The sequence below is a fragment of the Buteo buteo genome, chromosome 9, assembly GCF_964188355.1.
Source record: "Buteo buteo chromosome 9, bButBut1.hap1.1, whole genome shotgun sequence".
NCBI classification, from domain to species: domain Eukaryota; kingdom Metazoa; phylum Chordata; class Aves; order Accipitriformes; family Accipitridae; genus Buteo; species Buteo buteo.
The window spans coordinates 1113128-1139212 of record NC_134179.1 but is presented as its reverse complement, the minus strand read 5'-3'; the positions used below and the strand labels follow the sequence as shown (position 1 = coordinate 1139212).

The window sequence follows — 26085 nt, the reverse complement described above, 5'->3', positions numbered from 1 at the left end:
CATGTCTGCATGGCTGTTCAATTGAAAGCCTAGTTCAGTGATACGTGAAGTTGGTGTTCGGAGTGCAGTGCATGGGTCTGCACTGCTCAAATCTGTGTTTAGTAATGCTTTTAACAAAACCAGGGTGGGGTTTTTTTCCTTATAAACCTTTTATCTTATTAAATTTTCCAGTTCTACATTTGTGGTGATGCTTCCCCTAATGGCACTATAAAGCTGTTCAGGACATAAGCAGAGCAGTGATGTTAGAAGTGTATTTCTTTTTTTTGCTCCTAGACTATTTGTGTCCTGTGGGTCACTATTGCCCCACTGGCAGCCCAGAGCCCATACCCTGTCCCTCTGGAAAATATCAGGACCAGGCTGGTAAAAGCCAGTGTGAAATATGCCCAGCAGGAATGTAAGTGAAATGGATTTGCTCCTTCCTCTGGATGCTTTCCTTAGGAATTAGCATGTGTATTTCCCTCTGTCTTAGGCAGATCTGTGTGTTGTAGCCTTTGATACACAAGGCTGGTTTTCTTGTTTCTGTTTCCATATTGCCTTTCCCTTTACTGTGTCATTTTCTGTACTGCAACCCGTGTATCGTAGAAAATCCGTCCTGGTAGGTCTGTCTGCTGGGATGGACAAAATGGTTGTGATGGGTTGCATCTTAGCTCTCCAGTTGTTTCCTTTCAAGTAATTTGTTTTCTGTTTTCTGTGTAGTCTTAGAATGTCACTGTTGCACAGAAAAAGTTTCTTAGTCTCTGGCAGAATAGAGGGAGAGCATGGGTTGAGGCAAGACTTGGGGTTTTTTTGGTAGGTTCTGTGCCCCAAAAGGCCACCGAGGTGATCTCCAAGAAAACTTCTCACGTGGCGTGGTCAAACCAATAGAATGTCCAGCAGGATATTTCTGCCTGTCGGGAACAAAAGCTGCCAATCAGTACCCGTGCCCGGAGGGCACCTACAGTAACCAAACTGGACTGGGAAATCCCAGGGAATGCAAGCCTTGTCCTGGAGGCAAATTTTGTGCCAGTGCAGGTAGGAGTCATGTATGGATCAAATACAATCCTAGGCTGTTTTGTATCTAGGAGAGTCAAAAAGATCCACCAATGGGTCAAGTGTTCTTCTGTATGCAGTTCATATGACTTTTAAGTAGTATTTGTAATGATCTCTGGGACTTCTTGGGTAGAGATTCTTTGTGCTCAGTTTTAAAGATTTTTACAAACTATCTTTTGTAAGTTTAATTAAAGAGGCAGATTATGGTGCTTTTGTTTTAGCAGAGATGATGAAACCAAAAGCCGAACAGCTTGGGTTCTAGGATTCATTCATTCTTGGTTGTCTCTTGGTGGAAAGACCAGTACCGATCAGCCCTTTCTGTAAAGGTGATCTAGAAAGCTGTTTAGACCTTTTGCTGTCTGGTAATCAGTTGTGTAAATAAATGTGGAGATCGTAGATTGAACTTTTAAGTAACAGAGCTAGTCACAGGCCAGTAGACTCTGAAGTCATTGTGATGACAAGGTTTGTCTAGCTGGTTTAGTCCAGAAGCTGTGATTTATGTAATGCCACTGGCTTATTTCACTTTATGCTTCTTTTCGTTAGGACTCTCGTCCCCAAGCGGTCCCTGTTTGCCTGGGTATTACTGCACTTCAAAGGCACGTATACCCAATCCTGTTAACGATGAGGCAGGCAACCTTTGCCCAGCAGGCCATTACTGCCCACCAGGTAGCAGCAAGCCAGAGCTATGTCCCACTGGCACGTTTTTACCTCAGTCTGGGATGGTTTACCGTAATGCCTGTTTGCCCTGCCCTGGGGGGAAGTTCTGCCAAGGAGAAGGCCTGGCCAGTGTTTCTGGTGTGTATTGCATGCATCTAACTAACATCTTTTTTGTCTCCCAGTTTGGATTTTTTTTTAATGTTTCCTGGTTGCTTAAACAAATGCTGAAGTTTTTCTTTCTTGCAGGAGCATGTTACGCTGGGTATTTCTGTGGTCTTGGATCCACACAGCCAGATCATAATCACTGCCCCCCTGGCTTCTACTGTCCTGAAGGCTCTGAATCCCCAATCCCATGCAGCCCTGGAAGCTTCAACTCTGATAGTGGGAAATGGCAGTCAACAGACTGTCAGCTCTGCCCAGCTGGATACTTCTGCAACGGTGAGTTTCTGCTGGTGTATTTGGTAACTGGGGGGTTACGCAATGTGAGTCAAGATAGACACTCACTACAGCTTTATTTCTTACGAGCTTGTCCTTAGCAAATATAGGAGGAACAAACTCAATAAGTGTCACACATCATCTTTTGTTAGTGATGGTTTCTGCAGGCTGTACACTAAGTATAAATGCCCTGAATCATTTGTCTTCCAAAACTCCTGTTGTGTTCTCGGTAGCAGTCTCCGGTCATACATAAACACTTCCTGCTTGCTATTACACCTTTCTTCCTTGGCTCAGCCACCTCTTCTAGATGTCTTTTATGGTTTTGGCCTCTCGGGGAAACAAAATATCCTGGCAAACAGGCACTTGGTACTGGCTAGCAGCCAGGGTCTCTGCTCTGAGACAGCTGCTCCTTCTCGGAGGTTCTCACCATCTGTCTGTACAAGATGTTTATTTGCTCCCCCCAACACTGAAATATTTGTGGTCACACTGACAGTAACAGATTCACCCATCACCTTCTGTGAGACAAAGAGGCTTTTCCTTTCTCAGGTGAGGAACTGAAGCAACAGGGAGGAAATGACTGAGCTAATATGAGTTTATAGGAGAGCTGGAACCACGACTGAGAGACTCAGAATCACACCTGAGCATTTTAATTGGAAGCCTATGTTTCCCCCAGGCATATAATTAAGAACTGACTTTCCTGTGCGATAAGATGTTCTTTATTTGAGGCTGAACTTCAGAGAATAGGTACTTTCTGACACACCTTACAGGTATATGATGAAGCATTTCATGATTCCAGCAGATAAGGGTTTCCATTGTCTTTGTTCTGGTAAAGAAAAAGGAAAGGCTTTGCTTTTGTTGTTGCAAGGCTGGGCAAAACCACTTCTGAAGGACCATGTTCTGCAGGCAACTACTGCTCACCTGGCCAGACTTCAGTTTCTCCCTTTCCCTATCGCTGTCCACGAGCCTTTTACTGCCCCATGGGATCTGCTTTTCCTATACCCTGTAAGCATGGGACGTACCAGTCACAGGAGAGGAAGGACTTTCGTGACCTCCGCCCAGCAGGACTCTTCTGTGAACAGCCTAACAAAAGTGAGGAGTCTGGATGGGGCTGTGTATTGCAATAAAAAGAGATTCCATGTCACTAAGGGCTGAGTCTTCCTGTTAGACTTAGTGGAATAAAAAAGGATTTTGAATGCTGTAGCTTCCTTTCTTCTGTTAAGGTTCTACTAAGTCAGTATTACATAAATTGGATTGGACAGGCAGGTGCATCAGTTTCTGCCAAGAATGGAAGTCAAAACACATTTCAAAGAATATGAGGCTGTAGGTGAACAAGTAGGCTGAAGCCAAATCTTTCTCCTATCTGAGGAAAGAAACTCCATGCCCAGGACAATATAAGTAACAAAGATATCCCTGTGTGGTAGCTCATGCATGCAACAAAAAAATGCAAAAAATACAGCTTGCACGAGTGTGCTTGAACTCCCTAGATGGGATTACTCTAATAAAACTGTAGACAGCTCCTTTGTAGACATCCGAATCTGAGCTAGTTTTCTGTACTCCCTTTGTAGTCAATGAAGAGAGAGAGGCACTTCAGAGGTGCAATTTATTTTTCTCATTTTTAGATGTCTGCCTTAGGATGAGATGAAATGCAGTTCCTCTGGAAGTGCTGTTTCTCTCCAATTACTGCAATGGGAATCTGAGCAACTAAATCAGAAGTACACACAATGAATCCCATGTCCTGGGTCTGGCTAAACTAATGGGGGAGGAAGGCTGACTACGTTGATAGAGAACGACATTGCCTGTCACCTCTTGTAATATCTCCTGATCAAGGTGCTATTCTTTGTATTCTAGGTTCACATACTCCTGAGCTGTGCCCTGCTGGGTACTTCTGCCTGCCAGGTACCAACTTCAGTACAGAGCATCCATGTCCAAAGGGTACCTTTGGCCCCAGGACTGGCACCACTAGCGAGTCTGACTGTGAGCCCTGCCCAGCAGGTAAGTAGGGACTTGGCACAAGAAACCCAGGAGGCATACATGGGAAGGTTCAGGAAAATCCTTCATGTTATTGACTCCTGCACTGATCTTCTGTGCAGGCCCTCACACTGAGATTGCTTTCCTGTTCATTTTAGGCATGTATTGTTCAGCACCAGGTCTATCACAGCCTTCTGGATTTTGCAGTTCAGGTTACCATTGTGCCAAGGGAGCCATCAGCCCAGCCCCCTTCAAACACAGGGTGAGTGAGTGCCGGGCAGCAGGACAGTAAACCTAGTGACAAGGAATGGTCTGTCACAATCTTGTAGCTTCTGGTGTAACATTTTCCAAGCATTACTGCTCTCTATGGGGTTGCTCGTGCCTTTTACTGCTGCCCTTGAAAGCTCCTCAGATGTAGTGATGTGCTGCTCTTAATGTCTGCTGGAATATGTTGCTGCCTACTAATAAATTCTGTCCAGACCTCCGTTTCTGTAGATTGCACTGGAGCATGCTGTCTAATATCTCCTCCAAAAGGTGGCATCAGCCACGCCTCAGCAGCCAGTGCCCTTTTTATGCCAGCCGTGGTCTTTGTTTAGTTTCAGCGGCAGCAAACTTGTAGGACTCAGCTCCTATGTGCCCTTTCCAGAACCTGGCTGTGTAGTACATTGTGCTAAATCTTCTTTCAAGAACACTTTTTCTCTGCTCTGTATTTTTCTGATACAGGTGGAATCTTCCAGCCTTGGTCTGCCTGGTAATGACATCTGTCCTGTAGGGCATTTCTGCCCCAGCGGTACAGGGTATCCTGTGCCCTGTCCTCCTGGATCCTTCTCTACCATTGTGGGCCTGGAGGCAGAGGAACAGTGCCAGCCCTGCCCAGCCGGACGGTATTGCAGTGGGGCAGGACTGTCTGATCTGGCCCAGACATCGCTGTGTAACGCCGGGTGCGGTGAGACAGTTGCTTGTTAGTGGCAAAATTAGCCGTCAGGATTGCTATAGGTTATAGTAGAGGGACATCCAAACTAAAGATACCGGGCCTGAATGTCTCTTGTCGAATGCCTTGTGTGCAAATATTTATACTCAAGATTGATTAAACCACAACGACTTTTGTTCTTAGCCCTTCCGGTCAGCTACACAGCATCTACTTGGTGATCTCAGTAGATGTTTCAGAGCCATTCCTTTTCCCTTATGTTTGCGTGACATTCTGTCCCAGCCTTATATATGGTTTTTCGCTATTTTCACTGTAGGTTTAGTGTATTACAAATCGCTTATTTAGCCTCATAATCACACTTGCTGAAAATTCGACCTGGGCATCCTTTTCCTCTTCTGTGTTTTATCTCTTTTCCCACAAGGTGGTGCAATAACCAGAGACAAGGTAACATTTCTAGCCTTCATAATGTAAGCAGAAAAGTGCTGTTAGCTGTACTTGTCCATTTCATGAGTATGCCTTGTAGTAAGAAGCTAAAGAAGCTCAGTTTATTTTGTCTGTGAAAGAGAATTTTAGAAGTGATTTCACTGTAGTGTAATGAGATTTTGTGGGGAAAGATTTCTGATAGCAGGTGAAGAAAACCACAACGAAATTTGGCTAGAAGTTGAAGCTGAACTTAGAATACAAGCAAGGGCTGCATTTGGAATGACTAAAAATAATTACCCAGGAATTCTGTTTCCGTGGCTATAATAGGGATTTGCACTTCTCAGTTGAATTTTAGAGCCTTCCCAAAAATTCCTTTAACCCTAGAAAGATTTTTAGCCTGCCTGCAACAGTATTGGCTAAGGTTTTCTGGGCTGAGTGATAATGATTATTACATGATTATAAATGACTCTCAACTTCCAAAATCTGTCCAACAGGGTACAGTTTGTGCTTTGCCCAGGCTGCTTTTCAACACCTGTACCATGTAGCATCCATCACTTCTCATAGCCCGTTCAGTCCTAAATAGATCTTGCTTCCAGGCAAAAGAACACAGCTTTGCTGTTCTTTTGTTCAGTGCTGCTCCTTTTGCACTCAGTATTTTGCCTTAAGGACTAGGAATTGTTTCTTCTTCAGAAACTACATCATTTGAATCCTTGTCTACAGCATGCAATGGGACCATGGCTCCCACTTCTTTGTTGCTCAGCTCTTAACCGTAATAGATTTTATATTTCTTCATCTTGTTGGCAGAGTGTTGGGAGGGAAGTGGTAAAGAGAAGATTCAATGTTAGAACTATATGGCGTGAAAACAGAAGCCTACAAGAAGATTGGGGACAAAAGGAGACTAAGCAAAGACAGCAGGAACTGAACGCTTGGGCCCTGTACTTTGAAGTAAAAAAACACTTTAGTTTTCAAAGGCTTTTCCTTCCAGAATGAGAACGCTTTCCAGTCAGCTTAGTGCAAAAAAGCCATTTGCTGGGATTTCCAGGTGGGCACTATATTCCAGATGATGGGGAAAACTTGTTAGCAAAACTGAAACAAACTGCATTTTCAAGGGTTTGTTAATGTGCTGACCGTTGGTTTTTGATTAGTGCCTCCCCCACCTATTGCCTCTAAACAGGGCTGTCAGCTCACTGTTTCAGGTCTGGATTTTCTCTCTACAGCTATGTTTGCCTGGGAGGAAACTCTGCTCCCTGCCCTTCTGATGGGATTCACGGATACAGATGTCCCAGCGGCTTCTACTGTCCTGCGGGCACTGGGGTCGAACTGCCCTGTGAGCCTGGCACATTCAGCCCTGTGCCTGGGGCAAGCGTCTGCCTCCCTTGCCCGGCTGGTACAGCCTGCAGCAATGCTGCCACTGTTGAGCCGCTCGGCTGCCCCAGAGGTGAGCAATACACGTGTGCAGCAAAACCCCTAATATACAAGTGGGAAGAGATATGATGGATGTCTGTACAACTCTTTCTGGCTGAGCCATAGTAGTGGTTCACTCCAGGGGATGGTATTAGAGCAAGCTCAGTGTCCCCACCTCTTTCTCCTTCCTTTTTTGAGCGGTGTCTCATTCATCTCTCTCAATGTACAGGTTACTATTGTCCAGTTGGGACGGCTGTCCCCCTGCCATGCCCCGAGGGGACACTGAACACCTTGGAGGGGGCGTTTGCCCCCACTGCCTGCAGGCTGTGCCCAGTGGGGAGGTACTGCAGAGGAGATGCTAACTGGGAACCTGATGGTGAGTTTTTGGTTAATAACAGACCACCTGCAACAGAGGGGTTGGAGATTCAGGGCTGGAGGATGTAAGGAAGTAGAAAACATATCTCAGTGAACAGAGGTCGTAAAGGCTATTGGAGGGCACCCTTCTTTCCTAGGTCTGTGCCTATCAGTCATTTCTTTTCTCTGTTTCATTCTTTTAATGGAGCATTTGTCTTGGATGTTATTTTTATGTTAGGGCATTGCTTTCCTTGTCTCCCTTAGTTTTTTCTGCTTTCTCTTTCTTTGCTTTTAACCCTTTTATTGCTCTTGTTTCTGTCCTCCTAAATCCTTCCCCTCTTGTTTAAGCTCAGAGTAATTGTCACTGGGCCAAAATGCAAAGGTTGGACACGTGAAAAGAAGACAGGCAGAACTCCTTCCACAGAAAACAAAATATGAGGAACCAGTTAGAGATTTGAAAAGGTAAGCAAATGCCAGATGAGGTCAGTGCAAGTAAAGGAAGGAAGTGATAGAGGCCAAAGATTGAAGAGAAGGAGGGAAGGCAAACAAAAGGTGAACGGCCCAGGATATCAGCAGTGATAAAACAGGACAAGGATGGGCTTCCAGCTTATGTTCTCTGAGTTATCTGCCTACTTCTGAGGGTTAGAGGAGGTGCCTCTTCACTGACCATGGTACCATGGGCTGGTAATTGCCACCCTCTCTGTTCTCCCATGGCAGGTCTGTGTTCAGCTGGGTACTACTGTGAAGGAGGAGCCACTGATGCCATTCCACGTGGGACATCTGCGTTCCCACTTAATGGGCCCTGCCCACTTGGGCACTATTGTCCAGAGGGTACTCATTTCCCAATTGCCTGCCCAGTGGGGACCCTGAACAATGCCACAGGTGAGTGTGACTTCACCCACAGGTTTCTCCTGTGGTCCACAGCAATGGGGGACTTCATTGCTGGCAGCCGTGGTGAGGGGGTGCCCCTTGGTCACTGAGGGGTAGTGGTACCCTCAGCCAGGCCTGATGGTGGCAATGTGTTAGCAGTTCAAGTAAGTGCTGATGATGCTGTGACTGTAGTGGGTGTACTTTCATCTCCCTCTCTTGCTGGCCTTGACTTTTGGCTTCCTCCTCAGGTGGTACCTCCCCAGAGAGCTGTGTGCCATGCTATCCTGGGTCTTTCTGTGCTAGCGTTGGTTTGAGTTCTCCAACAGGACCTTGTACTGAGGGGTTTTACTGCCCAGCAAACTTCAGCACCGTCAGCCCCACAGCGTTCCTCTGCCCTAAGGTACTGCTTAGTGACAGCTGGGCAGTGAAAGGGGTGGGTCTTAGCTCTGGGCAGGAGGTGTCCGTTTTCCGCAGTGGCAAAGGGTCACATGTGCCTGATCGAAATGTTGATTATATCTGCATGGAGTGTTGCCCTAGGCTTTGGTAATTCTGGGATTCACCCTTTACACAGACCCTAAGTTTGCCAACATCTCCATGCAATCCTCTTCTTTCTCTGTCATTGCCAGGGTCACTTCTGCCAGTCAGGGACAGCTCACCCAACACCATGCCCTGCTGGGGAATACCAGCCAGCCAGGGGCTCTGCATCCTGCATTCCATGCCAGAGAGGATTCTACTGCCAGGAGGTGGTGGCAGGAGACCCCAAGCGCTGCCCACCACATTCTTACTGTCCTACAGGTCCACTGAAACTTGCATACCTGCTATGCCAAGGATTCAAATGTTGTGTGCCTCACTGTGATCCTAGAGTTGTACAAACCTAATGTGTGTCTTCCTGTAGGCCGGCTGATGAGGAGGTGGCAATGAGCAAATATGGCATAGTTGCTGCCTTGCTTTCTGGGAGTCATTTTTTATGCTCTGATACGCTTCTAGAGTCTTGTCAGATCACAACAGTCTTCCTAGGGTTTTTTATTGTCTCTGTGATCTCCCTTTCAGGCACACGGGTTCCTCTCACGTGTCCTGAAGGCACCTTCACTCCTGCAAATATGACTGGCCTCTGGAATGAGAAGGAATGCCTGCCTTGCTTACCTGGTCACTACTGCAGGTTATGATTCATTTCAATCTGGCATTTTTTCACTTTGTCTTAAGCAGTTTGGCATCCTTGTTTTGTGCTGATAAATCGATGCTAAGTTCCTCCCAGCTTTTCTACCACAACTCTGTCATTCAAGGAAAGAAATATAATCTTAGATACAGCTTTTGGTTACAGAGGTGTTGGATCTGTGAATTTTGGGAGGCATCTCAAAGCAGTCTGACGTCATTGTCACGATACAAAGAAGCATCTGAAGGAGACAGTGGGTAGCATTTGTGAAAATGTGGAAGTAATCCAGAAAGTCCAACCCAGTGGAAAGTCATCCACAATTTCATCTGAAGCAATTTGTCCATGTTCACGGAATTTGAACTCAAAAGTGCCTGGCTCGCTCTAGTAATCTGCATGTTTTTATAAGTGGAGAAAATGGGTCTATTTTCTGTCTCATATCAGTATAAGAAGTTCTTATTTTTTGTTGCAGACTTCACAGAGTTCATTGCATCAATACTTGCTCTGCTTCTGCACCAAATCGTTAGTAGTACTTTGTATATAAATTCTGACTGTCCTCTCTGCTCCAGGCATGGACAGCTGGAGGGGAAGTGTGCTGCTGGATACTTCTGCCTTGCTGGGAGCTCTCAATCTACTCCACAGGGCCACAGCTTTTCCTGGCGCATCCTGTCTGGGTGCCGCTGGGGTCAGGTGTGTGCAGGGCTGTGCCCTGCAGGTAAGTGAGAATCTCAATAGTGTTTAAGGTATAGAATATTGACTTGCTTCTAAACAATTGGAGAGCGTCTGTTATCTTGTGTAATATATTATGGTCACTTCTTTGAAGTTGTCATTGCTCATTGGTTTTCTCTGGTTTTATATCGTCAGAACAAAGAGGTGTGCTGGACCAAAAGGCCACCTTGAATTTATGGTGCTAGGCTGCTAGTCCAGCAAAGTTTGAAGGCTGTTGGTTTGGCTCTCTACATGCAGAGCAGCATCCCAACAGCTGTGTAGATGTTTATTCTACAACAACAGAAGGGTCTTGCTGACTAATTTTTGCCATTGGAGGGCTTCATATTTTACATTCATCTCTTTCCCGTCCATTTCTGTAGGATTCTACTGCCTGGAGGGATCTGAGGTACCTATACCGTGTCCTGCCAATACTATTAGAGATGTTCCAGGGGCTGCAAAGAGAGAAGACTGCCTGCCCTGTCCACCAGGCCACTGGTGCAAAGCAGGTTGGAACTTGGGGGTAAAGAGCGAGGGGAGGGAGTGGGAGTTGCTTTTCAAGAGAGTTGTATGTATCCCTGAGTCTGGTGAGGCTACCTTTGATACCAGATAGTGCATTGTGGAACAGTCCTTGCAGTAGGACACATGCTCTAGTCATAAGTTCTAGTGTCTGCAGAGAAGAGAGACATTTAACACTGTTAATATAATGTGCTGTTCCAACAAACATTGGAAATGTAGGACAGCCTGGGATCACAACCAGCCTCCAAATATCCCTGTGTGCTATCTGTGAGAAGAGAGGCTTGGATTGTGGAGGTGGGTTGTATACATGTGTACAGTAGTTTAGGAAGGACCCAGGGAGGATAGAGAAGAAAGGTGTTCCAATTACAATGAAAAGATGACTCTTTAAAGCCCTGCTTTCTGCTTGTTAGGGGATTCAGAGGCCTACCTGTGTCCATCAGGACACTATTGCTTCAGAGGCAATGGCAGCGACCACAGCAGTCTCCTGGCACCTCAGAAATGCCCTCCACAAACTTACCGCAAGCACCCAGGAGCTCAGAGCCTGACAGATTGCCAGCCATGTCCTCCAGGCTATCACTGCCCTTTATCAGGTAAGTGCCAGGTGAAAGCAAGCCCTTTCTCACCCTCTAGAGCTGATTACAAAACTTCCTGAGATGAGATAGGGAAAGGGAGAGATAATTCATGTTCGCAGCAAGCTAAGAGCCCTTCTCTGGAATCCCTCCTGGCCATTCAGCCTCCCTTTCTTCATTCATTTCTTTTCCTAACAGGTCTGACCAGGTTTGAGGATTATCCGTGCCCCCCTGGATACTGGTGCCCTGGGAAAGGGGATGCTTTCCTTTGTCCAGCTGGCACTTCCAGGATCCAGCCTGGTGCAAAATCATTGGAAGAGTGTGATCCCTGCTCACCTGGATACTATTGCCCGGATCCAGCACAGACAGGGCTGCCTAACACCCAAGGAGTACCTTGTAAACCTGGCTATGAATGCCCAGCAGGTGACATGAGCGTGCTCCTTTGTTTTCTTTATTTCCAGCCATTTCTGAGTCTAGATGGCTGAACGGTGCACCGCAGGCACAGCCACAGCGTTTAGCAGTGACTAGACATATTTTTGCAGTAGACCTCCTAGGACATGGTCACTGACGGAGTGGCTTTAAAGTGGATTTATTACCCCGAATCCTTTTCCTGGCTGTTGGCCTTTGAATTCTCATCTCCCGTTTCTCAGCTCTCCCTTCCTGTTCTCCTTTAGCTGAGGTTTCCCAAAGGAAGTGGTCTGGTCCTAGAAAAGAAGCAGATATCTTTCATCATCTAGAGCTAGGCATTCAGGTGTTAGCATTCCATGTTAAATAGCAAACTGGTTCCCAACACATCTGGCCTCTCTGTGAGCAAGAGGAAAAGTGCAGTGTTTAGGGACAGTCACACTTAATAAGCCCCCTTGCTGACTGTCTCCCCAACACACACACTCTTGTTCTGGGAATGTCACATAATTACTGTTTCCCCTTTTTTCCACCAGGTTCAGTAAATCCTAAGCCTTGCAGGCCTGGCCTATACTGTGGTGCTCGCACAGCTGTGCCTTCCATGTGCCCTGCTGGGTATTACTGTCCCGAAGGATCGTCGACATACAATAGCCCTGAGCAGCTGTGAGTACCTAGCATGTTTGGTGCAGCCAGCTTTAAGTTTCTAAAAAATCTGAGTATTGGGAAGTGTGTCTGTGATAAAACCCGAGTTAATGCTTCAACCACGGTCTTTGTGCATTGTGCAAAAGCTAAGGTATCTTTGTAATTACAGTTACAGATTTGGTGACTGCTAAGACTGAGGGTGATTTATGATTTCTACTAGTTAGCTTGAGCTTAGGACCAGATGAGAACCATTTTTAATTTTGCCTTCAGTTTGCACTGGTCATTGAATCCAGAAATCAAAACATTTCCAGAGACTTTCTTCCCTCTTCCTGCCTTGTTTTGCCTTCCAGGTGTGTGTTTCCCTACTACTGTCCCCCAGGCACTGCTCATCCACTGCCTTGTGAAGGAGGGTACATGGCCCTCAGCTTGCCTGGTCTGAGGGATTCATTTGAGAAATTCTGCAGAATCTGCGATGGAGGCAGCTATCGTAGTGCCTCTCTCATCACGGCACCCTGTCAGCCCTGCCCAGCAGGCTTCATCTGCCCACAAGGTAAATGGAGCTGCCGTGGAGGAGTGGGGCAAGAAGTAGCATCTTAAATTGTAATGAGAAAGTTTTAAGTTCTACGTGGGCAAAGTTCTTAATGCTCTACAGTTACAAATCCCTGGTGAGGGCTGTCACATTAGTTTGTGGAGTATTTGTTTGTGGTGGGTTGTTAGAAGAGTTTAGAGAAATGGGTCAAGAGTGGTTTGGATATTGGTGTCCTGTCTCTCAGGGGATGACCTGCCAAGCCCTTGCGAGCCATGTTTTCTCTAATTTTGTGGCTTAGCTGAGAGGCTCAGAGTTAATGTATTACAAGAAGTAGAAGAGTGAACCTAGGGGTTCAAAGTTTGCTGTGCGACAGCCACTGCTGCTTGCAACCTGCTGGGTTAGGTGCAGGAGGAATAGCTTTACAAGCATTTGAAAGTCTCTATTGGCTGGGATCCTATGTTGAGTTCACTGACGTGTTAGCTCCTGCCATATACCATGGAGGAGATCATGTCTACCCACTCTTGTCATTGGATTTGTCCAGTGAAATAACTGGGACACAAGAATCAAGATTTGTATTTAAATATAAGTAAAATAAATTGAAAAATGTTTAATGTTGATTAACTTTATGTATGCATACGTGTGTATTTATATATATTTGTATTTATAGACATATATATAGGCATGTGTACTTGTATTGCTGGAATAAATAAGTGCTCTCTGCCTATCTCTTAGCACTTGCTTGGGTCCTTAAGCAGTGTCTGTGTCTAACAGCTTATCACTTTCTCTAGGCAGTGAGAGTTACCACAAGAAGCCATGCCCTAGTGGCTATTACTGCCCTCCCCTGGCATCTGCCCCTCTGCCCTGTCCCCCGGGGACCTATGGGAGCAGCAACTTTGCAAAGCGTATAGAGGATTGCCAGGCCTGTCCTGCCAACACCTTCAACCACCTTCCTGCTCAGCCTGCCTGTTTCCCCTGTGGCAGCTCTTCTTCCTCTCAGCCTGGTGAGTTGCTGTTTGTGAGGGAAACTTTTCACCTCTGTTATGAGAAAGACTAAAAAGGAAATCACCTAGAAATGTGATTCCCCCATATGGTTTCATGACAGACCACAAGTCCCACGTGATGGGATCCTCATGATGCTGTTTGTGCTATCAATGCCTGGCTGCTCTTTCTCTGTCCCACCCAGAAGGAGCATTCAATATTCAAAGCTGTCTTTTGTTCTCTTGTGCTCTGTTAGCAGAGGGGATTTGAATTCATCTTCTTCAAAGGAAGGAAGAGATGAGATGAGCAGCCCTACTAATTCTTGCTCTATCATTGCTTTGAAAGCAGTGGAGTTTCACCAAGAGTACTTTTACCCTGAATTGGGGAGCTTGCATTAAATGTAGGTGTGCTTTTGAGCCAAAACTGGGCACTGTAAACATGTCCAGCTTGGGCTAAGATAAAGTGGGAAAAGGCTAGAAAACTGGAAGGTAGGTGGCTAAGCACAGCAGAGAGTGCATATGCTTTATTCAGTGTACTGTGCAGTACTGTACCAGCATTTCAAATCAAGTGGATTTGAGAGTGTTGAGGCTCAAGAGAGGGGCTTGGCAACCTTGATTGACTGGGTCCTTACCCTATCCGGTGGCTTAATGTACAAGTTAATGGAGTGCTTGTCAAAACGCCACTGTGGCAAATGACCAGCTGGGCCTTTTCGCATCTCTTGTTAAATGAGCACTTCAGGATATGATCTAATGATTGTGTTGGTGGAGGAAAAGTCAGGCTGGCTCCAGCTGGCTTTCCTGTTGGCTTCACTCTGCTGTGCTAGCGGGGCAGCAGACTCCAGGAGTGTCACTAAAATGAGCAGTGTGATTTGGCCAGAGCATTATTCAACACAGGAACTGCTGCTTTTTGGTGAGCGCAGTTTTTTCCAACTATATTCTCTACCATGATTACCACTCTAAATCCAACCTTTTCTCTAAGGTGCTGCCAGCTGTACCTGCCATGGGTTGAACCGGGCTTTCCAGCAGTCAGATGCCTCCTGTATCTGCCAGGCAGGTTACATTTACTATGATGAGAGAGGCAAGAAAGACCCTGACAGCAACAGCAATCAGGACTGCCGACCTCAGGTAAAGTTTGGCTTCAGAACAAAGTTGTTGCATGACATGCAGGAGAAGGAAAGTAGTTCAGTGCTTTAGGCCCTCTCTCAGGGTGTGTACGTGCATGCAATCTGAGCTTAGTTCTCTGGGCTTCTGCAGACACAAGCAAGTCCTTTAGCTGTTTTGTTTGAGACCCTTGCCCCTTCCTTGTAGGATATTGGTATTGTCATCTTTACCAAAATCTTGTGAAGCGAAATTCATAACGGCTGCAGGCAAAAGATACTTCCATACTACAGCAATGGGGAGCAGCCAAGTGTCTCAGATGATAGATGCAGGAATATAAGCCTCCATATGGAGTTCTTCATTAGACCAGCTTGAGGAATTTGGATGGGAAGTGAAAGTGTTGTGATCTTTCTTCCACACTTTCCAAGTTGTCTTTTAATGGACCTCGTTGGATTACCTTTACGTTGAATGTCAGCAGTGTGGGTGGGGGAGGAAGATAATTTTGTCTGCTGCATCTTGGTTGAAGTGCTAGAGCTTGTCTGGTTTCACACATTGGATGAGTGTTGTTCTTTCAGGTGGATGAGCTCTGCGCTCCTGGAGAGGTCCGTCTAGCATCTACGCGCCAGTGTGTTTTTCCTGAGCGATATGACTGTTCTCCTTCTTGTGGGCCTGCAGGTGGAGAGATTAATGCAGAGCTGGGCATGTAAGTCTCAACCCAGCCTCTTCTTAAGAAGTACTTCACAATTAGTTCTGAGTGGCTGAGTTACTGATCCCATGAAGTCATTCCAGGACAGGGCTGTGGGAGGTGTTTTTGAGAAATTTTCCATTGCTGGAGTTCCTTTCTGTGGAGATACCAGCCTTCAGTCCACATTCATTGGCCTCGTTCCTCTACCTGGAGAGTACGTCTGTGTTTTCAACATTACCTGGTGATTTTGTATGCTTGGGTGGAGACACCAGAATGAGCACTGAGTGACAACGTGAGGGTGAACAGAGCTCACGTTTTCTGAGGTAGACTTTTTCTGTGTACCTCAGGTTGAGCCCTCCCTGAAGTGGATGATCCCTCTATTAGATTTAGACCAGAACTGAGGAAATGGATCCTCATTCCTGCGCCCCTCACCTTCAATGCTGACTAAAACATTGAAGCTAGTTCTTGTCATATGATACTACTTTTTTCTCTTTGTGAACAAACTTCTGTATTGCAAAATCTTCTCCCGACATGGATTGCACAGAAATGTAGTGTGTTAAAATGGTACTCTGTTGCTTTCACCCATTTTCTTAAAGCAGAACTTTAGGGAGGGATGTATAATATTCTGTTACAGGACCGAAGTTCATCTCTATTAGACACCAAGAGAAGCCTCTTATAGAGCGGGGTATCGCGTTTTGGCCTTTCCCATGCACCGAATAGCAGACAGAGTACTGGATGAGATGGTCTGTGAATTTGCTCTATCCTGTTTTACATGGATATAGAGTAGGCCCACTCATTGTGTAGGTTGTAAGATACTGGGGCTAGCCTGACCATCAGTATGTTGTAGCTGTTTGCTCAGAGATCACGAGTGATTGAGACCTTTTGTCCGCTTTATAGATGTCACTGCAAGCAGTACGTCTCTTCTGAGGAGCTCTGTGACCAACTGTGTTTGCAGAGAGCCCCACGGATCTCCTTGGGATTTGGTATCAATAGAGAGCTGCTTCTGATGATAAACGAAGGAGAAGTGAGGGTAAGTATGGAGTGAGGGAATGCTTTCCCAGCATGCAAGTCTGACCTTATAGACTACAGTTAGGTAAAGGGACTCTTGGGGGCTGAGGTTATAGAAGGGTACAAAACCATGAGCAGAGAGGAGAGACTCAGTATGTCTCGTTGCCCAGAGTACTGATCAGGCAGCAGGTTGGTGTATTACTGAGAAATGATAGTTCCTGAATGGTGGGGATAAAACCTCACTAGAGCAGTCTTGTACAGCCAAAGGTAAGGTTGATCACAAACCAGGGTCTGAGTCCAGGGTTGATTGTATCAGTGATCAGTGTTCTCCTCTGCTTTTAATAGGAAGTGGCAAACATTCTAGGCCCAGACGAACATGTGAAGAAAAGTCAGCGAGTGCATTTGGTTCTGTTTAGTCCCAGTGGAGTGCTAGGTTTCATTGTCTCCAGCACAGATGTTCTGGATGCATTTCTCACGGGTAAGGCTTGCGAACCCCTGAGAGTGAACCTAAGTTCCAGCCAGACTAAGCCATTCATTTCCTTTCAAGTTGGCACAGCAAGCAGACAGCAGGTTGGCACAGAGGGAATTGATTGTCAGACATTTCAAACTATTTACAAAGTAGGGAAAGATCTCGTGCTATCTGGGAGTAAACAATGGGGACCTGCACTGGCTGCACAGTTAGCTCCCTGGGTACACGTCAAATAAAGATTGTAGGATGATTTTGGCCTTCCAAGGAACTAGAAGGAAACTCAGTTTGGAGGCAAATCTGTTGGCAAGTGCATGCTGGCTCCTAATTCCAGTCGCTCCACATTTATGGTAGTGTGACTGAGAGCAGAATTTGGCCTTGTGAGATGTAACTGCCCACAGACACAAAATATATAGTCCTTCATTGCCAAGGGTTAGGTGTTTTCACATGCTGCTCTTTTTGCAGAATTAATTTTGTTTTGTTCTGTTGCCTGTGGCAGGAGATTTTTCATCACATCAATTGCTGCAGAAAGGTCATCGAGTCCAGAGGACTTCCTCCAAAGACATCCATGCCTTGCCCCTTGTTCCTAACCCAGTAGTATGTTTGGAAGCAGGAGACACGATCCTTTTCCAGCTTAGCATCAATTCTCACAGTGAGTGGTTTTGGGTCTGTGTGCTCTTTGCAGATATATGTGTCTAGACCCGTTTAGAGCAATGACTCCACATTTGGTAGTACCGCATGTATGAGCACTCTCCTTCACCTCCCTGTCTTACTTACCCTCAGAGGATTCCAGAACTGTAGTCTAGGCTCTGCCAGTGACTGACCTGGTGTTTTTTACTTTTAGACTGGATTTCTGTAGAATAGAGGTAAAATTTTTCCTCTGTTAGAAGATGAAAGCCTTTCTTGAGCAGTACTGCATACCTCAAATAAGTTGACACTGCATAGCCCTATAAAAGAAATGCAGTTACATAGTTCTTTGCCAGACCAGTGTCAGCTATCCTAACCGAAGTGGGTCAAAGTTGCTGACACTGTGGTGAACTGTTCCCAGATCGTGCATCCAGCTATTACCCTGTTTATCAGAAGCAGCATCTATATAACAGCAACCCAAGCTGGGATTTTGGACCCTTCCGAAGGCTAGACCACCTCGTCCAGGAGACTCACCTCAACATCTCCTGGTAATATCTGGCGTGATTAACAGTGCATGTGTTATGGGCAGGACCTGAGAGCGAGTCTTTCACAGAATCAGTAGGTCCTTGGAAGTGAGCAGTATGTGAAAATGCCAAAATTTGGTGTGTTCAAGTCCATGTATTTAACCATCATTACAGCTGGAGGCTAAAGAAAACTTGGATCAACCAGCACCTTCCTTATTTCTCCCTTCTAGGTTTGCCCATGTTTTCCTGGAGTCTGGGACATATGTTTTCAGGGATAGGACCATTCAGGAACACTTCTTGATTGTGACTGTGAATGAAGCAAATGTGGGCTGTGACCCCAGAGATGTATCCTTCCAGCCCTCTTCTCTGTTCCAGCTGGCCAGACATGGTGTTTTGAAGCAACGGGATCTGAACGTGGCTCCTAACTGGGCTGCTATCACAGGTACAGCCAAAACACTGTGATACCTACCTTGAACCTTGATGCTTAGCCATGACCTTTCTTGTACCTCTTCAGGTGTGTTTAAACAAGCATTATTATTTTTTTTAATACCATAAAACCACTGGCTTTGTCAGCTTTAATCCTTTTCTCCTGTGGACATTCCCTTCCCAAAGCTCACTGCTCTCTAGCCAAGAACCTTCCTGTGTAGGAGCTGAAGGGGGAAGAGAGGGAAGGAGCAGTTGTGTTTCTCTCCACACCCTGCTTGAGGAATTCAAGTAATTGAGGGCTTTGCTTTCCTTGGCTTGAAAGCAGAAAATGCTAGTGTGTTTCTGTGACAAACTAAAGTGAAATTAAATGCAGAATTTAAAAGTTCACTAAAGGCTAAACACAAGGGCAGTTAAGGTCTTTCCTCAAAGCCATACCTCTGTGTAAGTGCTGTGTACATACCAGTGCTTCGTCCATCAGTGAGAGGACAGTAAAGCAACAGGAATGAAAGTGTGGCTTGCAAGCGTGATCCTTGATCCTGTCACGTTCAGCTACCAGTGCTGAAAGCATTTTTCCTCCTTGCCTGCATGCACCAGATTAGCAAGGGGAGAAGCAGAAGCCCATGTAATGAATACAAAAGTTGCCAAATATTGGTTTTGTGTGGGAGGGAGAGCATTTAGTAAAGTGTAAAAGGGAGACTGTGGTATTGATACACACTGCTTCCTATGTTTCTTACTTTATGCCATCCCTCTTGGCTTCCCCAGTGGTCCTTTTTGTTCTGGGCCTCCTGATTGTGGTGCTGACAACCCTGGCTGTAGTGCTCCAGCCTGCTGTCCCTAACATTAGCCCCCTGAAGAGCTGGAAGCCACGATGGAGGAGCCTGGGCGAGCCGCACATCCCGCCAGAGTACGTCCTCCTTAAAGACAGGTAAACCACCTTTTCATGGTAGGTACCAGGAGCTCAGACCTTGATAATACAAAAGCATGTCCTATTGCAATTACTGACTCAGTCCCTGATGCTGGACTTCTTGCCAGCTTTATGGTACACTGAGTTTCTAGCTGCACAGGGAGTTTCTTGGTATTACCCAGGAGCTCCCCAGCAGTATTCCATCTGTCTTCCAGTATAGTGTAAAACAGCTCTGTTGTGTCATCTGCATAGAGTATTATTGTCTGAATTACCTGACCTAGGCTTCCCCTGCATGTTTTGACTTCAAAATCCAGACAAGAAACTTGTTCTTCTGCTTGAACTAGGCTTGTAATAATGCACTATCTAATTTTACTGAGAAAAATGAGATGTTCTTCACCCCTTCTGTCATTCCATCTAGCCTTCAATTCTATCAGACGGTTGGTCCTCATGCTTCTGGAGAAGATGCTGGCTTCACAGAGAAAGGAGCTGTGCATAGTGCAGGTGAAGTGCGGTGCCAAACCCAGGTGTTCTCCCATTGGCTTCTTCCCACTCACTCCCCATTCTGTTGTCTTCTGTTAACTCTCTACTATGAAATTTTGTACCTGCTCACTCAGAAATTTATGCACGCGCTTGAGGTCATGCAGTCACTTTGGCTGCTATGCACTCGCATGTTTGCGCACATTTACACACACACACGTGTGCGTGCATACCACATGCACTTCTACGCTATGTTCATTTTATCTCTCCAGTTGGGGAGTGTAACCTCCTGTCGTTGGAATGCGTTAGTGTTTTTTTCCTTAGGAATTAGGAAGTAAGTGGCCAGCCCTGAAACGTCCTTTAAAACAGTAGTGGGTTCAAATGACTAATGAAGAAAATAAAGATCTTTAAAAATGTTTTCTTGGGTTCTCCTGTTGGTCATTCTATTCTCTGAAGGCCCATGACTCATGGGCCTTGTTTGCCTTCTGGGAATGACCTCTTTCTGGGAATTTCAGGATGTTCACAGGGTAGAGTAAGTCCAGAACCCAGCAGATGGCACCATCTAGTGATGCCAAGAACTGCTTACAGACAAGTAGCACCCTGACAGTTTACTGGGCAAGTTAGGAGTTGATAGTAACGCTCTGTCATCTTCCCCCTCACTAAGGAACGAGACCTTCTCTTACATCTGTTGCCTCAACCATTTTCCTTCTTCACAGTACACAAAATGCTTTTGCATCCTATGGACAGGCAATGCCCCTTCTGGGAAATAAATTAGAATAGACTTGTGGCCAGCAGTTAAGTGTGAAACTTACCTTGTATTTCAGAAGAACATTTTGCACGGAGGGTTCTGGAGGATTTCAGTGTTCGCACCCTATACGATAAGCTGGAAGACCAGAATTTGCACCTGGCATCTCAGCTGGCAAAGCACAGGATGGATGTGTTGGTGTTTTACAACAGAATCAGCCAGCAGATTCAAAGTCTCATGGTCAGTGGGAAGAAACAGTTGAGGGAAGGGAGTCTTGTAACTGTGAAATTTGTAAGATAAGTGATTCCCCTGAAGTGGCAGTTTACTGAGGGATAGGTCTTACTCCTATTGGTGCCTTATTTTGGCATGAAATAGTTACACTAATCTCTGTTTTGATATGAGAGGCAGAGTGTGGAATGGGTGAGTTGTGAGGTTTTCAGAATATAATACTACTGCTTTCTGTAAACAGGACGTGGTGCAAGCACTGGACTCTGAAGGCCTGAAAATCTTTGCCAGGCAAAGGATTTGTGGGCATAAACCTGCAGACAGCAGCTGGGCAGCAGTGGGCGTTGAACAATGTGATGAATGCTGTAGCAACAACTTCCAAGCAGGTGAGAGCACCAGAGTGCAGAGCAAGAGAGAAGCGGAGTGTAAGGGTAGCGTCAGTGGACCAGTTAAAAAAAAGCATGGGTTATACACACGAGAAAAGATCCCACAAGATCGTGTCTTCCAGTCGTCTTGTAGTTCTGTAAGAGCTGACAGCCTGTCTGCATGTGAGTTCCATGAGAAGACAGGTCTGTCAGCTTAGGAACGGGTAAGCACAGAGTTGTTTGGAAATGTTACAGCATGAGGCATCTTGGAACCATCTTGTGGAATTTCCAAAGAAAGGTTCCTGCTCTTGGTTTTACTCTGGAGATCATTACGGTTCTTCATGTGGTTCTGTAGAAGTCCATTTAAATTGCTTGTCAGGTTCATTAGGTGCTCCGTGGCGAGAGGCAACACAGTTAATGAAAGCTCTGGAAATGCTGCTTGGGAATGCTCTATACAAGAATGTAGCTGTAAAACGAGAGATGGAGCAGAAGGTCCAAGGACAGAATGTGGTGACAGTTGTACCCTCACTGGACAGCCTAGCCAGTGGAAGTAAATCAGAAGTAGTCAAAGGGCAGGTGAGCTGCAGGTGTCTGTTGCTGGGCTATCTCTCACCTTTCTGCTAGTTTTTCCACTTGCCCATTTCTTTAACTCTTGGGCCCTTTTTATCCCACAGGATCATGAGCTGCCACAGCAATATGAGCTCTTCAGTAGGAAAGATGCTTTCTTCAGCTTCCCTGGACATGAAGAACATGGTAAGGGCAGCGACTTGGTTGTGGGTGCCGTGGGTACTTTTCAGCAATCACAGTAGAAGGCTGAGTCAGTGAAGTCAAGGTTAAGAGAGAGTATATATGTTTGCTAACAGAGCAAATGTATAATTACTTACTCCCGTTTATGCTATCTCTTACTTTCACATAAATTTTTTTTTGCTGAGGTGGACAATTGAAATTTTTCCAGTTCAGGAAAGCCACTTCTGCCTCCTCTATTCTTCTGTAAGAGGGAAGTCAAGGAGCTTTTGTCCCTGCAGACCCTTTACAGCTACTGGTGACTACCTGTAGGGAAGAGATTAGGTGTTACTATACTATTAAATGCTAATGTGGGGAGGTCAGGAAAATTCTGTACCATCAGTTCTGTGATCCTCACAGGCTCTGGGTAGCATTCTCTCTGCTCAGCACAGTATTTCCTTGTGGCAGCATGTATGTTGCAGTCATCCAGACATGAAGAGCCTCTTCTTCCTTTAGGCTTAAAAGTGCCCCCCCGTTTTCTTCGCGTTTAGATCTCCAGTTGGCTTATCTGACTGAGTTGGAGGTGGAGGGCCTGATAGCAGCTTCCCCCCTTGCCAAGACTCTGTGTGAGATCAAGCAAGCTTTGGTGAATCTGCAGCAACCTTCAGACCTTGTTAATACAGGTAACGGATCTTAGCCTGTATTGCAGTTTCTGTTTCCCTATAGTGGATAGGATATGAGATTACAAAATGTGGCGAGAGAAGTTGTCTCTCATCTTTGGTGCCTTGGTAAAACACACACACAAATGTCTGCTGTTGAGCTGCAGGTCATTAAAAAGAAGTCACCAGAAGGCCAATAAGCAGACCAAAGTGCTTGACTAATTCACACGTGTAGACTTGTTTCCTTCTTTTCTCAGCAGGTATTTACACAAATGGAGGATTTTTGCTTCTTATGAATTCATTTGTTAGAGCTTTTCTGTTCATCACAAAAGGTTTCCAGGGAAAATGTTGTAATACAGCCAAGATCTGTGATCTTAGGAAGCAATTTACCAGCAAGAGAGTAAGGCAGCTGGTTCTCTTCATGTGTACTGGTTTATAGTAGTAAATAAACAAAGAGTTAAAATAAGCAGGATGTCTTCTGAACAGAGTGTTTTCCTCAAGCTGTTGCTGAATTTTTAGACTGTGATGCTTAGAGTTTGAAATTATTAATGGTGTGGTTTTGATGTAATTATGGGTGGATCGTTTGCATTATTTTGAAATTGAGATACAAAGAGCTTTGCAAGGGCCTGAATGTGCTATCAACGTGCACTATGTAGCTTGCCACATACTCTAGAGTCACTGAGTCAGCGTATAGTGCTGGCAGTAGATCCTGCCCTGTTTTTTTGCCCATTGGACTAGGCTGCCGTAGTGGTGGCATAGCAATCCCTTGCTGCTGTCCACTGATGCTCTGCCTTTGTTTTGAGTTTCTGTAACAGACAGCAAACATCAAACAGGCGTGGGGAGCTCAGCCCTCTTCTGAGCTGCTGGATTCTTGGGCCACAAAGAGGGATGAAGCTCTGCTGCTGGAAATAAAGAGGAGCTGCATTGCTTAGAGGGTTGAAGAGACAGAAGCAGAAGTATTTCACCTTCTGCAAAGTAAAATAGCCACCAGCTCATTTTCTTGAGGAACGTAGCTTATCCTTGGCAATGGCTAAATGTGGATTATGGGAGGAGGGTATGTGTGCCTGTGGACAGAGCTGCAGTACCTGAAGTATCAGAATAGCTAAGTATTTAGTTAGAGATGTACTTGGTAGAATATGTAATGGATAATCCATATTCTGTTTGCTTAACCTGGTTGAAATACTTTCACACTTGCCTTGGATTATCAATAACTTGTAGGCTTGAGAAGGAAGCTGAGATTCTTGACGTTGTTTAATAATTTTATAGTTTTCATTGTTAAGTCAGTAAAGCAGAAAACACATGAGGCCACAGCTGGCATAAGAGCCCGTACTTATCAATGCATTTTATGTAGCCTTTATGATCTTGGATACAAAGGATATTTGTGAGGGTTTTTCAAGTACAGTTTAGAGCCATACTTCTAAGCCTTGCCCAGCATCTCTATGTTGCCTGTGCATGTTTTCAATATACTCATGTTGATTTCTGTAAGGTCTGCTGGTAGAGACCTTGAAGGTCTCTAGAGATGTGATTTTTTGAGCAAAGAGTACACTTAAACTATTCCCTGTAGTGGTGACTGCAGGGATCAATATAGCAGCTGGTGACCAGTGCTCTGGGAGCCTGATGTTGAAACTGAAAATATCCTTCGTACCATTCTTATTCTTTTGGCCTGTCTGCATGATGCCAAGAGAGCCTGGCTGTGAAATGGCCTTTGCTTCTGTGGAACAGGAGCAGAATCAGAACACTTGCTCTCTCTCTTTCTGCGCAATATTCCTTAGTTCCAGGTGAAGTACAGCAATGTAAAATCTCTTGACTATGAGCCAGCACAGTTCCTTGGCAACCTCCACAGGTAGGCTTCAGCCAAGCGTTTCCAACAGCAAAGCCTATTCTCTTCTCACTGCAATATTGACTGAATTGCTTATGTGTGAAGAGGTCTGTGAACCCACTCCTTCCCAGTTCCTAGACGCAAATCTGTGTTTACTCCTCCTGCCTTTGCATAACCATAGTGGGTATTAAGAGAGTGAGACTTCAGTGCCCAGGAGCCAAGACAGAAGCTCTCGGTTTTGCTTCCAGTAACTGGCGTCTCTGGTGGATCCAGAGGAACTGCAAGGTCTTTTGCCTTCATCTACTCATTTTGGTGGTTCCCCATTTTCTGAGCTTGCTCCCCAAACCAAAACACTTGTTTTGGTTCCTTTGCAATTTCACCTTGGGAGAATTTAGGTACTTGCTGACACTCTGAAGGGACTTTGGGGAAAATGGGACGATTTTAGGAAGCAAAACATACCTACAGGCAAACACTACAAAACACCTGTAGGTCACTTTCTGTGATTGCCTGTCCTAGAATATAGTAGTGAAAAAACTGTCATTGCTCTCCATGTTGCTTTCTTTTTCAGGTTATCAGCAGGTATGTTTATAACAGTACTACACAGAGATAAGCGTCTTCAGTGATTGCTGCCTCTAATATCCACAGGGAAACATCATACTGAGACAGGTGATAAAAGTTCTCTGTGACTTGTGGTTCCAGGTTACGTTTGTAAAAGGCAGGGTGGAAGGCACTAGTAAATAAAACTTGTCAAATTTTTCATTGTAACAGTTTTCGAATTCAAACAATTTTTTGTTTTAGAGCAAAACAAAGATATTTGTATGGAATTTTGCTAGACGTTTTCTTTTTTCTCCACTGTGGTTTTCTTAACAAGTACACTTCAGTTATAAGTAAACATTTTTGAGTTTCAGAATGTTTTGTGTCTTTTTTTCCCATAGAACCAAAGAATATAAATAAAAAGACCAGAGTTTCACACAATGTTTCTTTTCATACTCTGTTAATAGTTCCTTGGAAAGAACAAATAAAAAGAGGATTGGTGCAACCATTGTTTTTGTTCTACTTCTGAAGTATTTACTGTTGATAGCTCTTTTTCTAGTGGTCTATGGAATCTTCCAGGAGTCCAGTGCTGTCTGGAGTAGCTGTGAAGTCCCCTCACATTTGGGAGGGTGCCATTTACCTGAGACTGCTGATAAGAGTAATCAAGTGGAGGGTCACTTAATTTGAAATTTGGAGAAGGGTCACTGGGCTGTTGGTTTTTATTTGGTTGCTTTGACTTACGCCTCTCTTAACAGAAAATGAAAAGGCCCTTTTGAACATTCAGTGTAAATTTCAGCTTCTCTTCGAGAGCATCAAATACTGCTGTGGCTGTGAGAAGGAAGGTATGGTTGAGTTCCCTGAGAAGGAACCTCTTTGGTTTATGGCTGTGTGTGGTTCTGAGTTCTGAAATGAGCTGGGCGGTTTCTGCTGTGATTCTGTCTTCCAGCGTGAAACCATCGTCAAGCCTCCCAGTGTGTTAACAAAGCCAGATAATGTTCCTGATGGTGTTTGTTGCAGTTACTGAGGCTGCCCCGGCTGCACTCATTATCTTGGTTAATCCTTGCCTCTCATTATACATATACACAGATAGATACAGTGCTTTTAAATGCTGTTAGAAGAAAATGTCTAATGATATTTTCTTTAGATGGATATTTTCCAATGAGGATTTCATTACTATGTCAACGTGATGAAACATGCCAACAACCCAGATCTACTGGCAGATTCTTTGCAGGTTTTCAC

The 26085-nt window shown here is 45.2% G+C and overlaps 2 protein-coding genes across 3 annotated transcripts; both read left to right on the top strand.

The window, feature by feature from the left end:
• Window positions 1-344: 344 nt before the first annotated feature.
• LOC142034849 (uncharacterized) lies at window positions 345-8178 on the top strand. The gene is made up of 11 exons (XM_075036672.1): window positions 345-394; window positions 794-1011; window positions 1573-1824; window positions 1933-2124; window positions 3970-4113; window positions 4248-4351; window positions 4813-5030; window positions 6658-6878; window positions 7074-7220; window positions 7916-8080; window positions 8123-8178. Coding segments are annotated over exons 1-11 (1719 nt in total). The 5' UTR covers window positions 345-392.
• Window positions 7623-25512, top strand: LOC142034135 (uncharacterized). 2 transcript variants are annotated; one of them, XM_075034823.1, is made up of 27 exons: window positions 7623-7660; window positions 7916-8080; window positions 8317-8468; window positions 8695-8863; window positions 9119-9227; window positions 9788-9933; window positions 10307-10432; window positions 10853-11032; window positions 11210-11434; window positions 11950-12076; window positions 12406-12605; window positions 13373-13585; window positions 14541-14686; window positions 15235-15362; window positions 16242-16374; window positions 16698-16830; window positions 17318-17470; window positions 17867-17993; window positions 18200-18411; window positions 19158-19320; window positions 19718-19800; window positions 20601-20761; window positions 20991-21132; window positions 21491-21687; window positions 21786-21864; window positions 22386-22517; window positions 24881-25512. In XM_075034823.1, the coding sequence occupies exons 5-27, from the start codon at window positions 9169-9171 to the stop codon at window positions 24901-24903; spliced, it is 3288 nt and encodes a 1095-aa protein (XP_074890924.1). In that variant the 5' UTR covers window positions 7623-7660; window positions 7916-8080; window positions 8317-8468; window positions 8695-8863; window positions 9119-9168; the 3' UTR covers window positions 24904-25512. The 2 variants fall into 2 exon arrangements, with proteins under 2 accessions (XP_074890924.1, XP_074890926.1); XM_075034825.1 differs by lacking the exons at window positions 7623-7660; window positions 7916-8080; window positions 8317-8468; window positions 8695-8863 and having other exon boundaries at window positions 9107-9227.
• The last annotated feature ends 573 nt before the right edge of the window (window positions 25513-26085 follow it).

Excerpts from the sequence above, each read along its gene's own strand:
- LOC142034849 (XM_075036672.1), top strand. Across the intron at positions 2,125-3,969 it reads AGCTGGATACTTCTGCAACG|GTTCACATACTCCTGAGCTG; the intron begins GTGAGTTTCTGC and ends TTTGTATTCTAG. Across the intron at positions 4,114-4,247 it reads CTGTGAGCCCTGCCCAGCAG|GCATGTATTGTTCAGCACCA; the intron begins GTAAGTAGGGAC and ends TGTTCATTTTAG.
- LOC142034135 (XM_075034823.1), top strand. The coding sequence starts at position 9,169 with ATGACTGGCCTCTGGAATGAGAAGGAATGCCTGCCTTGCTTACCTGGT. Across the intron at positions 11,033-11,209 it reads CTATCACTGCCCTTTATCAG|GTCTGACCAGGTTTGAGGAT; the intron begins GTAAGTGCCAGG and ends TTTTCCTAACAG. Across the intron at positions 15,363-16,241 it reads ATTAATGCAGAGCTGGGCAT|ATGTCACTGCAAGCAGTACG; the intron begins GTAAGTCTCAAC and ends TCCGCTTTATAG.